At 37.0% G+C, this 15,444-nt stretch overlaps 1 protein-coding gene across 4 annotated transcripts in view; it reads left to right on the top strand.

Annotated features, from left to right (window-relative positions):
* ARL15 (ARF like GTPase 15) overlaps positions 1–4,621 on the top strand; it is a 207,010-nt gene extending 202,389 nt beyond the window's left edge. For all 4 annotated transcript variants that reach the window (XM_078384437.1, XM_078384439.1, XM_078384436.1 and 1 more), the window contains one exon: positions 1,325–4,621. In XM_078384437.1, coding sequence (XP_078240563.1) covers positions 1,325–1,477 — 153 coding nt within the window. In that variant the 3' untranslated portion in view covers positions 1,478–4,621. The remainder of the gene's footprint in view (positions 1–1,324) is intronic.
* The last annotated feature ends 10,823 nt before the right edge of the window (positions 4,622–15,444 follow it).

A 15,444-nucleotide genomic window follows, 5' to 3' on the forward strand; every position in this document is an offset into this window, starting at 1 on the left:
TTGCTGTTTATTATAATTTTACTGTTACTTGGTAAAATCATGTTAAGAAAAGATGTTTATTAATCACTTTGAAGTATACTTAGTATATATTACATTATAATCTTAATATGCTTCAGTGGTTTTGTCAGTATTGTTTGCATTTATTTATTCGGCTTTTACCCCACCCATCTAGATTCAAACGAATCTACTCTGGGTGGCTTACAGTCCGAGCAATATAAAACAAGAATTAAAACAGACAATATCCAAACAAAAAAGAGAAGTAAGCAATGTCCAAGATGGGAAAACACATTAGTACAAGCACATGCGATTTGTTAGAATGTTTGATCCCCTCTACTGTTTAACTGAAAGTCTAATTGGCCAAAATCCTGTTGTATAGCTACACTTTCTGAAGGTAAATGGAGTAACATACAACGGTTTCTCACTGGCAGTTAACGAAACTCCACTTGGATTTTGAGGGTGCATACATTGGCAGCCTTTGACTACATTATTGTTATCAGGAATTTCTAAGGGCATTTGCTCTATGCAGGCCCTCCTTTTTTCTTGTAACAATGCTTCTACCTCATCTACTGCTGAGACCTTAAATATGCTACTGCTAATGATAATGTTTTATATGTATGATGATTGGTACACTTCAGTAGACCAAATGTCTTGTTGCCAGATGATAGTCTGATGGTCTTTGCCAGTATAGATGGCTGTGTTGTTAGTAGTAGGATTGAGGTTGGTCTAGCAGTATGATATGTATGCTAGGCATTCATTATCTTAGTGATTTCGGAAAATCTCAAATTTCTTGGCCATTTCTGTTGGTGTTGCACCAATTTGTTATGAAGTGGCTGCACTGTTACCACGTTTTGTGTTTTTGTACCATCTTTACTTCCATTTTGAATTTAGTTGTCATATTGTACATTTTGCAACAAGCTGCAGAGTGGTCCCTTGCATTACTTAAAATAACATATTTGATGTAACAACAATCATGTCATTACTTTCAGTTCTAGTTATGCAAAATTATAATATGTCTAGCATTATACAGTGCAATATTGAAATGTTCAGCAGGGCATGTGTGAAACTGGTGAAATAAGTGAAATTGACACCGTAAGTTGGTTGCCTTTTTAAATAGAGCGTTGAAGCTAGGCTTCTAAGCAGATAGTTTGTGCCTTTAGAAAACCACAGTCACAAGATGGAACCCAGAAATAGATGTGAAATAGTTCTAAAACTAGGCATCCCATATTACTGTAATTGTCTATTTTAAAAGATGAAAAGAAATCAACAATGTGTGTGAGACAACTAACTTTTTCTTCTTGTTTCTCTTTTTTTATGAAAAAAATAGATCAAAAAATATTTAGAGCTTGAACCACTTGCACGAGGGAAGCGCTGGATACTTAAACCCTGTTCCTTGGATGATATGGAAGCAGTAAAAGACAGCTTCGGCCTGCTGATAAATTTACTAGAAGACAGAGATCTTGAGCCTTCAAGAATGTGAAGAAAACTAGGATGGTTCTCAGATGTCATGGTTGTACCTGGTTGTCTTGCTCTTGGCTAAATTATGGTTTGGTGTAGAGAAAAATGTGTTTTGTCATTTGGTTTTGGAAAGCCTGTTTTCAAGTTCTGTGAATCAGCTATGATTCTTTGCCATAAAGTTGTCTGTACTACTGAATGGGGAGTTCTTGTTCACCAACAAATCTGCTCATTGTATGCCATTTTCTTGCATTGTCATTAGAAGAACCTTAATGTGAATTTTGCTGCATGTACAAAACTTAAAACCAGCTAGTAATGGACGCCAAAACTACGTGGAAACGATAGTCACCGAGAACAAGACTAAATCTTGACGCCTATGAATGCATTTTATGCAAAAAAACTAATCAGAAGCCTTACTGAATACAAACACCTTTAGAACTTTGAGTTTTATTTTTATTTTTTAGAGAGGCTAACCATTAATTTAGCAGGAGGTGAGAAAAGACAATGAACATATCAGTATTTTGTTGTGAACCAGAAAGCCGCTTATGAGTAAAAAATAAAATAAAATGTAAATGTAAGTTAAGCTGATGATTGTATAAAATGGTGACAAAATGGAGGATAACTTTGGGTAAAAAAATGGAGCAAGAACAAGGTTTAAATAATCACTGGATGCATTCCACATAACTAGTATTATGCTAGACCTCCATTCCACTAAGCCGCGGGATCATTTTTTTTAAGTCAGCGTCTTTGAATCACACTCAAAAGCTTGTCTGCGTTTCTTAACTGCCCCTATTTTCAGGGGTTTAGATTTGTTTCAAACATTGTCCTAGACACAATATTAGTAGAAAAAAATTTTTTATCCAGAGCATAGGATGTTTTATTGTGTTTTCTCTGTTATTGTTTTTATATGTGTGACAGCACTCCATTTAGTTTCAAGAATGTACTCCTTTCCAGATTTATTCTGTGCTGAGGCCTGCGGAGTACTTCAAAACTTAAAACTGCCTTGGTTTTGGAAATACTGGCCATAATATAGTAACAGATAGCTCTTTATCCATTTAATGTGTACCTTATATGTCTACCAAAAATAGTCCTTGATAGAATAGCTGTTATTTAAGACATAAATTTCATTTCTGAAATTTTTGCTTGGTTTCATTTTTGTTTTGTTTTTTTTCAAAGGTAAATGTTGAATATCTTGTAAAGAGTTGCTTTATATTTGTATAATTTACTCTAGAATACTATTGAGATGAAGTTATCACATCGTTCCTTAACATAAAATGTTCTTTAATCTGGGACACTCCTTTTTTATAGAGACTAAAGGAGTCTTTTTTCTTAGATTCTGGAAAACAGGCATCCCATCTATATCTCTGATCATTTCTTATGAAGGATGTTGTATCCTTTAGCAGTGGTGAAGCTTCTATAAAGAGGGCATTTGAGTGTGGTTGTAGAGCGAGAATTTGAAGTGACTAGAGGACCAGAAACTCTTGCAACTAAAGCTATTGTCATGATTTTTATCATCACTGCTTACTGGAGTTTTGAATTTCAAAAACAGTTACACTCATGAGTCCTCTTAGTTCCGTAGAAAGAAACAAAGGTTATAGGCTGTTGTTATTTTTTGCCGACACAATTGATTCCTGATTTATTTTTGGCACAGAAAGAGTAAGCCACAAAAAATCCTAGGTGTGGTTAAAAATAAGAAGATAAAATGCAACTGATTTCATGTCTCTTGTGGACCAAATTTATAGGAAGAAAGATGGACCCATTGTCATGACTTCATAAGGAAATGTCTTAACCAAAAAACATGGCTGATATTGTTAAAGAGGGCTTTCTTTCTACTTGTTATAATGAGGCCGTCACTATCCACTGCTGTTATGTGTTGTGAAACTGTGACAGAAGATGAGCACAACTGTTGAAATTGAAAACAAAACTTCAGCTACATAATGCAATGTGAATTATAGATGGTGTTGTGATCCTGTGTAGACTTACTTGGGAGTAAGCCTCATTGAGCTTGTTCAGACCTTGTGATAAAATACATATGGGGTTGGTTTCAAAATTCTTTGGGAAATATCTAACTTACCGGAAAATAACATTTTTGAAACTATTTTCACCAGAAAAAGTTCCTTGTTTCAGAGGGTGAAACCATATCACAGATCTGCTAGAGGACATCCTTTTTTCTCATATATTGATGGGTCCGCGATGTAACTGGATTTCAACATGTTAATAAAGTTTTTAAATCTTTGAACACTAATTTTGAAAAAGTTAATATTGCGTCTTCAGTCTGAAGGGTTCTTGAATGTAAGTAGTTAGTGAGCAACAATGCAATTCCTATTTCAATCAGTTGTTTTTTGGGGGGGGTTCTTTTTGTTTTCTTCATATAGATGCAATAGATTCCATCCCAAGTGATTATTGCACATAGAAAGTTAATTTTGACCTTTCAAAGAAATATTAAGAAACCTGTTGTAGCATAAAATTCTAACAGACATCTGTTAAATTATTTGCTGAGTGTGTTTGTGTGGGTGGGTGTGCCCATGTTGGGGTTTTTCTCAGACCTGTAACTGTCTGCAGTACTTTGGTAGCAAGAATAAAAACATTATCAATCAATACCGAACAACAGCTGTTTTGACAGGCTTCTGTCAGACAACTAATGCTTTACAACTGTCAGTGGCTCCTTTTGTCTACCAGTTCTAAGATACGAATTGTGTTGCCTCAATGTGAATGTTCTGTGCTAATACCTTTGGAAGCACTAGCATTTTCCAACAGCTTTAGTGTTTTCGGGATTCTTTTTCCCCCACCCATAGGTGTTACACACTACATATCTCAGCTCACCTATTCAAACACTGTAAACAGAAAAAGGTCTTGCATTTTTGAGCTTCTTTTATTTCCTTATTTATGGAAGTTAACAGGTTTTGTACTTAACTAGCTAATACTGTTGCCCATTTTTTGTAATGACAAATAATTTGTATCACAAAGTATTTTATCTCCATGTAGTTAAAAGCAAAGATAATTGATAGCTAACCTACCATGTATCACTCACTTTATATTAAAAGTACATCAATTATATTTAGTTAACAAATCCATGCAGACAACGTCTATGCAGGAAAAACTGTGATTTATATAGTTTATGCTGACCTATGAAAATACATGAAAATAAATGTGGTATATAATACTTTAATTTGAATGCTTTCATCAGTAGTAACAAGGAGTGTACCTTCAAGAATACAAAGAAGGAATGTGCGTTATTTTTTAATTTCTTCAATATTGGCTGTACGTTAGCCTCTTTGCACAAATCCAGACATTCATATGAATGCTAAATATACATAGGGAAACCTACTTTCCCTAAAAGTAAAATGGAAGCAGAGCCTCAAAAACAAAATCCCTTCTCGTAACGAGTTTATGTAGAACATTTACACTGGAAAGCAATATCCAGTGACTTTTTTTAAAAAAAATCTATAGGTTTTAAATCCTGATGTATGAAAGAGCTTTTTGTCTCCAATGCATTTTTTTCTAGATTCTAGGGCTGAACATACTGAACATACAAGGTTGACGGTTAGAATTTGTTATTTTTCAAAAATTTATTCAAACTTTGGGGCAAACAGTGATTTTCAATATAACCATTTTGAGGAATGTTTTTAAAATGGCATATGAAACTGGTCACCAAGATCCAGAAGGCAACATAGACGGACAGAAAGTTATTCTGCTTTTCAGACTTTTCTCAATTCTGCAACATAGAGCTACACTTCTACAATTCTTCGAAGTACGGGTGGAAATGGTCCCATCAATCCTGGCAAATCTGTGTAGGGGTTATGGGAGGAGGATGGGGGAATGTGGGTATCAAAGAGGTACATCTTCAACAGTGGACAGGCCAAACATTTCTCACTGCTCCTTCAGAGCTATGCCAGTATAGTAAATACATAGTACTGTGCTTGCATCATTTTATACAGAAAGTGTGTGAAGTTAAACACCAAAGTTGAAACAAGATAAATCTGCTCAAAGGAGAATACCAGGAGAGGAAAAATACTACCATGTGACATCGTCATTTTGCAATAGTTGTGTTGCTGCCAATGGAAGGCAGTGTTACTCCTAACACACTGTCATCACTTGATGCATTTTGCAGCCTTAAACTACACAGGCTGCTTTTCCGTGTAGTTACAGGATACAGATCACCAGTGTGAGAAGCCATTCTTTATTTCCCAGTGTTTCAGTTTTATAGTGTTGAGTAAAAATCTCATAATCATGTCTGATAGAATCTTAATAAATTCCCACTACTCCCTAAGGTTGTATGTTTGGAAGGTTCAGGACTGCTGCTCTTAGTCATTCCAGCATTTAGAAATATAGGCCAGAATTCTGTTGGTTATCTACATTGGTGGACGTGCAAAACTGTAAATCTCTGCCACAGTGAATTGCCTCTAATTTTTGCCATCCATAGTCCTCATTACACATATGATCATGCGGTTGGCACACACAAAGATATGTTGTTTACAAGCCGCTCCTTAACTAGCAGGCATTTGCCCTTGTGGTTTATGTCAGTGCATTCAGGCTGGTGTAAATACCCAGTAGGATTCTGGCCATTGTATAATGTTTTGGCTTTATCCAATTTTATGCTGGAAATAATCGTATCTTTGGCTGCACAGACAGAACCCATGTGCACACATGGGTAGTACTGCACACACATTTCTGATGCCCTTAACATGCAAGGTAAGGGCTGTTTCCCAGGTTAAGGATCAGATTTCTGATGTTTTATACTCTTACCTTTTCAGCTACTATGTGGATTAGACACCTGACTTTCCAGAGAGAAGAGCAGCTTATTCTCACACTAAATTTCACTTATGAAAGTATATACTACTTCCAGAGCAGCTTATTCTCACACTAAATTTCACTTGTGAAAGTATGCTACTTCCTCCTTGCTACAATATCTGCAATGTCTACATATGTCCAAACCCTTTATCAAGTAGCAACATACTGTGGTATGTAAACCATCACATAATGAGTCTAATTGTCTCTAATCATATCAGCATTTGTTTGGCTAATTTGACCCTATACATGTATCCATTCATAGAAATGTAGGGAAAGCACAGAAAGGATAAGATATTGAACTGTTGTTTGATTCATTGTTATATAACAACATAATATAGAAGTTCTGGTTCCTTGCATCTCCTGTCTGATACATAATTGGCAGGCTTCATTCATCCCACAGTTGAGAAGGCTTATGTTTCTCTACAGTTCTTACATGTACAGTCCAGAAAAAAAATTAATATGCAGGTTTTCTCTAGAAATCTTTTTTGTCATACTTTCTCTCCTGTATCCCTATATCCTTTATAGGAAGCTGAGTGAATATTGCCTATTAGAAGCTGTTCGGTGGGTATACTGAAGGGGGCCTTCTCTGTTGTTGCTCCCAGACTTTGGAACTCCCTCCCACAGGAAGCTAGGCTAGCCCCATTTTTACTGTCTTTCCGTAAGCAGATGAGGACCTTTCTCTTCAGAAAAGCTTTCCCTGAGTGACTGACTGACTAAGTTGGATTTTTTAATGGATTGTTGTATCTTACTGCTTTGAATATGTTTTGGTGTTGCTTATACTTTTTAGTATATTTGTTCGATCATTTTGGTATTTATATATTTGCTGTTGTTAGCTTTAATATTGTCTTTGAATATCCTTTTAAAGTTGGAAACATACAGTTTTATGAACTAGGGCATTCCTAAGTCAAATCTTGTTTCAACAAGGAATTCAATAAATTATCTTAGGGATGCTGTGATCTCTATGAAAATATTAGCTATCCCCCCCTCATAATATGGAGTGTAAGAGGTCCAGATCCAAACTGACATTGGCAGAACTATCAAGATTTTAGTCCTTCCACCTTGCAGCTCTCTCCATCTACCAAAAACATTCTCTTAAAGGTTTTCCAGCTCTGAGGAGCAGTTTTTGGGTCAGCTGGTTTTTGCATTGAACACAATTTGTACACAGTACAATATCATTTGATACCACAGACCGCTATCTTTACGAACAGTATCTTCTTACTACTCTCAGCATTATTTTCAGAAGATTTTCCATGCTGGAAAAGTACCAAGATTAATAAAGCCATTGTGCTTTACTGAAGACTACATTTTTTGACTTGATTGTTACTTCATTGTATGCTCTTCAGGGGATTGATTGCTACTTCATACTATTAAATCGAAACATCTCATTCATCATAGATGTCTGGTTGACAAGTGATACCAAAAGGTAGCAACAACCATGATTATCAACCCCTCTTATTCAAGCAAAGCTTACCTTTTGTCATACTGACAGAATTCTGATATATTCCTAATTTCTGTAAGTATGCAAAGAAATGTCCCAGAGGTGTAAGAGAAACTGTAATTAACGAATACTACCATGCATTCTGAGAAAGGGCCAGTACGTAATGAAGTGAGCAAATTATGGCAAACTCCAGATGCTTTTGGGGTGCCCCTCTGCAGTGCTCATTATTAGCTATATTGGCTGGACTGGTGGACATTGCAATCCAGGGAAATCCAAAGGGTCCCACTTTGTCCCTTTCCCTAGTTAGTAGTAAATTTTTTTCAGCCATTTTGGAAAAACAAATACTATATTCCACCTTGTTAACAACTCACCTGTTTCTCTGAGGCAACCAGTGAGTGCAGTAGTAGCACAGGATGGATTGGATTTACTTGGTTTCCTTCCTAGCTGCCTAGGAAGGAAATTAAGGAGGCATATTTTGTAATCAGCACAGAAAGGAGACGGACTGGTGGAAGAAAGAGATATAATTTTGTCCCTTTGTTGCTAGTCTACTCAATAGAATGTTTTGAAAAACAGAAATGGAAACTGGTTAGCATGCTGCTTTTTCATTTATTTATTTTCTTTAATAGCCAAAATTGAAGCACAGGGAAATTATAATGGGGTTAATTAGAGAGGATGATTTAAAATATTCTTCAGCTTTACAACACAAATTAAAATAGAGGGGAAATATTTCAGTTTTAGAGGAAAATGGTACCTCTAACCAGTGATAATCTTTCATTCTCAGCCCTTCAAATTAAACAAGAATTTCCCCCCTCTGTATTGAAGGTGTGGTTTGTTACTTTATTATTATCTAGTGTACAGTATATCAACTGAAAAACCATTCCTGCTGCATAGAATAGGATTTAGCAGATAATCTGCAGCCTTAATCTAACAGATTAATTCGGTTAAAGGTAACACAATGTAATTTTAAAATACATAATAGTCCTGTGCAATAAAAAATGCAGAGGCTATGAAATCTAAACTTTTTTCTCTTTAATTTTTAGTAGTGGGGAGATAACCTTTCTTACAAAACTGATTATAAACCTAATTAGTTTAAAACCTGATAGTTAGAAGAATGTCTCAAATGTGTTCGCTCACTTGCTTCTCTAGCTTTTAAGTAATAAGCATGACCGTAGTGTGACAGTAAATAAAGTAGCATACGGCTGCTAAAATAATGACATACATTAATGGTATAAGGAATGTTTACCCTGCATTCCTATCTTTTAGTGTCCACAATTAACCTGCTCCACAGCTGAGAAAATAATTCTTGCCAACAGTGATAAATTGACAATTCTTCTCCCCATGGAAGTGGCAACAATATTTATAGAAGTTACTACAAACAAATGCATATCAAGATACAGTGATGTGTTTTGCTGATTTTGCTCCACAGGATATGCTGAAGATACAAAACACTGAGCCTAATGTAGTTAAAATAATCTAAATTATCTGACACTGTATCATGAAAGCTATCTAGCAAGTTTGGCTACTGGGTTGGTTTGATTCTTCTTAAATACCTTTGTAGTACTTGCATCTAAAGTACCTGAATGCTGAACATTCACAAACGGAAGGGCAGGAACAAGAATAATATCCAATATATTAGTACTAGATCTTGGAAAAGTATCAGCAACCATGCTAGCTGGGGGATTTTGGTGGTAGTAATAAAAAAAAATTAATAATTACTTTTTCCAGTTTTGCATGGCGCTAACTATTCATCCATAGTCAAACTTTTAGCTTCTTTCTCTTGTAGCCTAGACAGTGGAACTGGGTACTTCAGCTAGAGATGGCGTCTTTGCCATACATGTAGATTTTTCCATTATTGCAATCTGAGCTCATGCCTGGTTTGGAAAGGACCTGAGGTTTTGGTTCAGACCCATCTCCGGTGAAAAGTGACAGACGCATGAGAATCTAGTCTAACAGATTGTAAATAACCTCCCTCCATTCTCTTAATACTTGATTTAACCACAGTAGTTAGAACAAATGTCATGTGATCCTTTCGGTATGTTGATGCATTATGTTTGGTTTGGGTTTTTGACCAGGCAGTTAAAAGAATCACACGCTGTGGTTTGAAGACCAGGAATTCCTGTCTGTTTTCACGTCTCCTATAATGAGGTAAAAGAAATATCTAGCAGGGGCTGTCTTGGGATGTAGATGAGCTGCTGATACTATGCTATGTAGCTTCCATCTGGATTTTCTGAATCCTGATTGGTTGGTTGTCAGAAAATCCGAATAACTTGTCATGAAGCTAAGACCAATATTCAGTCTGCCAACCCTGACAACATGTAACTTATATGTAAATTAATTATGTGATGAAGTTATTGCGCGTTTTAGCAAACCTCATCTACAAAATACATGAGGTGTTACCAACAAACCCCAGAGAGAGAGAGAGAGAGAGAGAGAGAGAGTTCATGTATGGTTCTATGCTTCAGTGGTTCTGTACTTCAATACCGAGCATAGTAGCACCAAATTTATGATACATGTATACCTACCCTGAGTAATATCCTTGCAGAAGGAAATGTAAAAAAAGTTCTTAATGTTTTAGCAATGAGCTAAGCAACATCAAGGTGACAGAGGAAAATAAAGGTTGCTTTTATTTACATTTCATAGTATCTGATGTCTTTTTAAAATTTTTTTTATCCTGTGAGCTTCCTTCAGCTATTTTAAAGAATGTTGGGATATCACTAAAAACATGGCCAGCTCATGTATTTCATTACATAAGAGCAGAAAGTGGATCATATACAGTTATACCCCAACATACTGTCTTTTTAGTATTTTCATAGATGGCAGGTATGCATGTGTATGTGTGCATACAGGACGAGGCATAAAATGAACAATTCGGTGCCAAACATCAGAGTCTTAAGGCAAGGCCATGATTAGGACTAGCGAGAATCCTACTTTATTATTTTAACCACTACGCAGCTTTGCCCATCACTCCCTTTAAAAAATCCCTGTGTATGCTTATACAGTGGGGTCTTGACTTGAGAACTTAAGCCGTGTTGGAAGGCGGTTCTCAAGTCAAAATGTTCTCAAGTCAAATCTGCATTTCCCATAGGAATGCATTGAAAACCATTTGATCCGTATCTGCTCTTTTCCGTCCATAGAAACTAATGGGAAGCTGCTATTCCGCCTTCAACCACTAGAGGGGGATATTTTGTTTCTTTTTTTCTTAGGTCAAAAAAGGTTCAGGGAAGGCAGGGAAAATACAGTCCAGGCAATACAGTACCAGGCAGTCTGAAGACTGTCTCCCAATCCACTCTCTAAACGCTGGGAGGAGTGAGGAAGCAGACAGGCACCCTTTTCACTGGCCAACAGTTAACTGAAAGTTCAAATTTTGCACTTTCCCTGCCTCCCACGTGGGTTTTTTTTCAGTTCTTAACTCAAATCTAAGTACTTAAGTCAAGTCAATATTTTCCTATGAGAGTGGTTCTTAAGTCAAAATGTTCTTAACTCAAGCCGTTCATAAGTCAAGACCCCACTGTAATAATTTCTCTAGAGCAGTGGTTCCCAACCTTGGGTAACCCAAGTGTTCTTGAACTGCAACTCCCAGAAATCCCAGCTAGCACAGCTGGTGATGAAGGCTTCTGGGCGCTGCAGTCCAGGAACAATTGGGTTAACCAAGGTTGGGAACCACTGCTCCAGAGAAACAGAAACAATAATATCCCAAATCTGATAAAGATACCATCTAATCCAGCCCCGAGAGTACTCCCACCCTACTGCAAGAAGTTAAGACTTGCTGTACTTGTGTACTAGTTGCTATACTGTGCTATAGTTTCATATCTGCTCTGTAAATTAGAAACCCACTTACTATATTTTATGAACTTTAGTTCTTTGATTAAAGAATACTGAAGGCTAAAGGTCAAGCTTCTTTAACCTCTTGCATCAGTCAGTGCAAAGCCCCGTCTCTAGCGAATCCCTACGAACTGGTTAAATTTTGAAAGGAAATTCTGCAAAATGCATTCAGAAGGAAAGCTATAATAGGGTTGCCTTTAATCCAAATTTGCTTTTAGTTTTCCTGTGTCCTGAAAGGGATAATCTATCTCCACAGTATTGGCCTTGCTAGTTGCTATTTGGTGGAATGCCAGTTGCAACAGTTGAGGTTGCAACATTTCTTCCAGAGGAACAGAAATTATGAAAAAGAGAGTATTGCCAGCACACTTAATCCAATGACATTTTACTATTTGGTAAACGCCACCCCTTTATGTCACTTCACAGAATTCAGTTGTTTCTGAGCAGTTGGTTTTAGTGTACCCTGGATCACAGAAAAGGATGCCAGCTATTCCCATTGGGGTTGCTGTCATAATCTGTTGCGGCAATAAGAACTGGGAGTCTTATAACACCTTGAAGTACTATGTCTTTTATTTAGCATATGCCTTTGTGCATTGCAGCCCACCTCATCAGATGCATGAAATTGGTCCAACCTTTTATACACTGGTTTACACTCACAAGAATCTGTCTCTGTGTATTGTAGCTGCTTCCACATATATACAAACAGTATTTTGTGATGACTGATACCATAGGTAAGTTTCTTTCCAAAATCAGCTGTGAATTGCCTAGTGGTTTATAATTTATAAAAACTTGTTTTGATTTAAACAAAAACTAAATGGTTCATAGGATTAGGAAAGATTAAGAAAGCTATGCTGGAAAGAATTGAGGAGTCCCTTTTCTACAATATCCACCATTCCAGCCCTATTCAGTGTCCAGAATGAGGTTAAACTTGTGTAAGGAAGGGGAATGTTGGTTTTCTTGCATGTAAGATAGCATTCTGAAGAAGAACACACACTGAGATTCTTTATCTGATCTGGAAATCTGAAAAATCTAGGATCCCTTTCACATGAGCCAGCTCCTTGCGTGAATACTATTCTCTACTTCAGGGACTCTCTACATTTCAAAGCATGGAGCAGAGGGGTGGAGCAAGGCCACAATTCACCCTCACCTGTTTATTATCACTGTATCTTGTGTGTCTGAGACAGGATTTCAGTTAAAAGTTCCCGTGTTCTTGATTTAAAAAAATCAGAAATCTGGAGGCAAAAATTAGGAATCTGACAATACCCTGCTTTGGGCACATCATGAGAAGGGTAAGATTCTTCGGAAAAAACAGTAATATTTCTAGAAGTTGAAGGCAGCAGGAAAAGAAGACCCAATATAAGATGGTTTGACTCAAAGGCAGCCACAGGGTTGAGTTTACAAAAGCTGAGCAAGGCTGTTGGGGACAGAACATTTTGGAGATCACTCATTCATAGGGTGGTCATAAATCAAGGGAACATGATGGCACATTAAACATCAGTCCACTCTCTAAAATGTCTAGAAGGTGAATATTTGGTGACTGGGAAGGAAAATAGGACTGGTCCCAGCTATTTCTTATTTTAAGTGAGCCAGTATCCACCAGTGGTCTAACCAAACCTGTAGCCATGCTGACCAATAGGACTTTTTTCTCCAGTAAATGTAATTACCCATTTTCAGCCTATGGCATGGAGCGACTTTTGTTTTCATTGTTTTATTAACTAGGTTTGAGCCCTATAATTTACTAGCTTCTTGCAAAAATAGCCTCACCCTCTCTTTTCATCTGCTTTATTGGAAAATACTTGGCCATCTCTTTTCTACTAGTCATCAGCTGGATTTAAACAATGTACAGCAGGTGTGTTTCACATGTGCTTCAAGAGGAACAGATTCATTCCGGGAAGGGTCTGTTCAATGACATATGGAAAAGAATAACATATCTTTTAAAAATACATCTGTGAAATATCTATATGGAGTGTGTGATGCCAGGATGAATTTTATTTCATTTATTATGACTCTTTGAGTCCTGGAAGCATTGTCTGGTCAGCACTATGAGAGGACAGCTTGGTCAAAACGTGCTGGTTCAGGCCAAGGGCCCCAGGAACCCTGTGGGGTTACATTTTTGCAAATCATTTTCTCTTGGAAGCAAAATAGCTCAGGACAAGATGAACAGTACTGTATATCAATCATTGCTGGTATGCTGCAATGACAAATGGTAGCTGTACAAACTTTATTTTTTAAATTTAAAAAAACCCTATTTGGCCAACATTTTCCCCTTAGAGGGCTTTTCCCAGTTATGCTATTTAATACATAGAATGCAAGGTATGGTCTACTCCTGTGAGCAGATCCACTGATTGATTTTGAACATGATTTCACATGCAGACGCCTGATTCATATTGATAGATATGGAACTACGATTAATAGGAATGGGTAACAGAGCTTTACAATATCTTGAAGAAAACAGTGGCTGGATTGTTAATCTTTCCCACGTGTCTTAAAAAACCCACAGCATGTATTATGCTGTTTGCATTTCTAATTGACAATTACGCTGATGCCATCTGATTTATTTGTGAAATTCCTAAGGGAGTCTTAGGAGAGAGGTGAAGAACTTTCAGGATAGCAAACTGGGAAAAAAGTGCTATTTCCAAGTATATTTAGCAAGTTACTGTGCAAACCACTGAAGAGTTCCTGTTTTTGGCTTAGAAAATACAGCATTAAGAATCAAGGAAAATGTGAAGACAGACTGTTCTTGGTTTTGCCATTACTTATGAACCAGAGAGTCTAGATTCTGTGCCAAAAAATTCAAAAATTCTACATGAATAAATTCCACATTCTATGCCAATAAAACCCAAATTCAACAGTCAGAATAAATCACAGAACAATGTGCTTTAGGTTTTTTGTTTGTATGTTTGGGTCCTTTCTAAGGAGAAAGGCAGGGTAAAAATATTTTAAATCAATAAATTAACAATCTATGTATACACCATAGGTTGTGCATAAATCAGGATTTGATGGGTGTAATCGTTCCTTATTCATATCAGAGTGAATTCATATTTATTGCACAATTTAAAATTATGAACAAGTATGAAATATAAATAAAATTAAAAACAAATTAAATTGGGGTGGAATATGATTAAAAAGCAAAAGCAAAGCATGCTGCTTATATATCTCCTCATAGTGCTTAAAGCACTCTCTGGGTGGTTTACAAGTTAGTTATGCAAACTACACATTGGGGCCCCCCCAAGCAAGCTGGGTACTCATTTTACTGACCTCAGAAAGATCGAAGGCTGAGTCAACCTTGAGCCAGCGGCTACCTGGGATTGAACCTCGGGCACCATGAGGCTCCTCAGTTATGAGTCATATTATGAGTATATAGCTGAGGAATATATGTGTTTTGGGAAGATAGTCCATGTCAGTGATTATCAACTGAATGAATTAGTGGAAAGAATACTGTATGTCATGCTAAACCACTGCTTAATGTTATAAGAAGATACCACAGCAAGCCTTGAATCCATTTCATAATCACAAAGAATAAATCAAAATGTTCTGTTTTAGTTTAACCATGGTTTAGGGCAGCAATGGTGAACCTATGGCACGCGTGCCACGGCTGGCATGTGGAGCCCTTTCTGCCGGCACGTGAGCCATAAGTTGCCAGATCCCTGAAGTTGGCTTACCTACAATTACTACGGTTACATACGGCAGAGCAGCAGATCACCTCCCTCCATCCCACCCACCTGTCTAAAATTGCATAATGTCAGTTATTTTGGCACTTAATTCATTCAGAAAAACCTGCAAAGGAACAAATAGCATTTTTTAAAAAGAAAAAGTGACTTTCTGTTCACTTCCAATTTGGGGGAAAAATGCAGACATGGATGACAGACATCAGGCAGGTCAGAAATGGTTTGGATGTGGTCTTTAATCTCCTGGGCTTGTCCACCTCACCTGTTAACTAACCA

The sequence above is a fragment of the Pogona vitticeps genome, chromosome 2 (assembly GCF_051106095.1).
Source record: "Pogona vitticeps strain Pit_001003342236 chromosome 2, PviZW2.1, whole genome shotgun sequence".
Taxonomy (NCBI): Eukaryota; Metazoa; Chordata; class Lepidosauria; order Squamata; family Agamidae; genus Pogona; species Pogona vitticeps.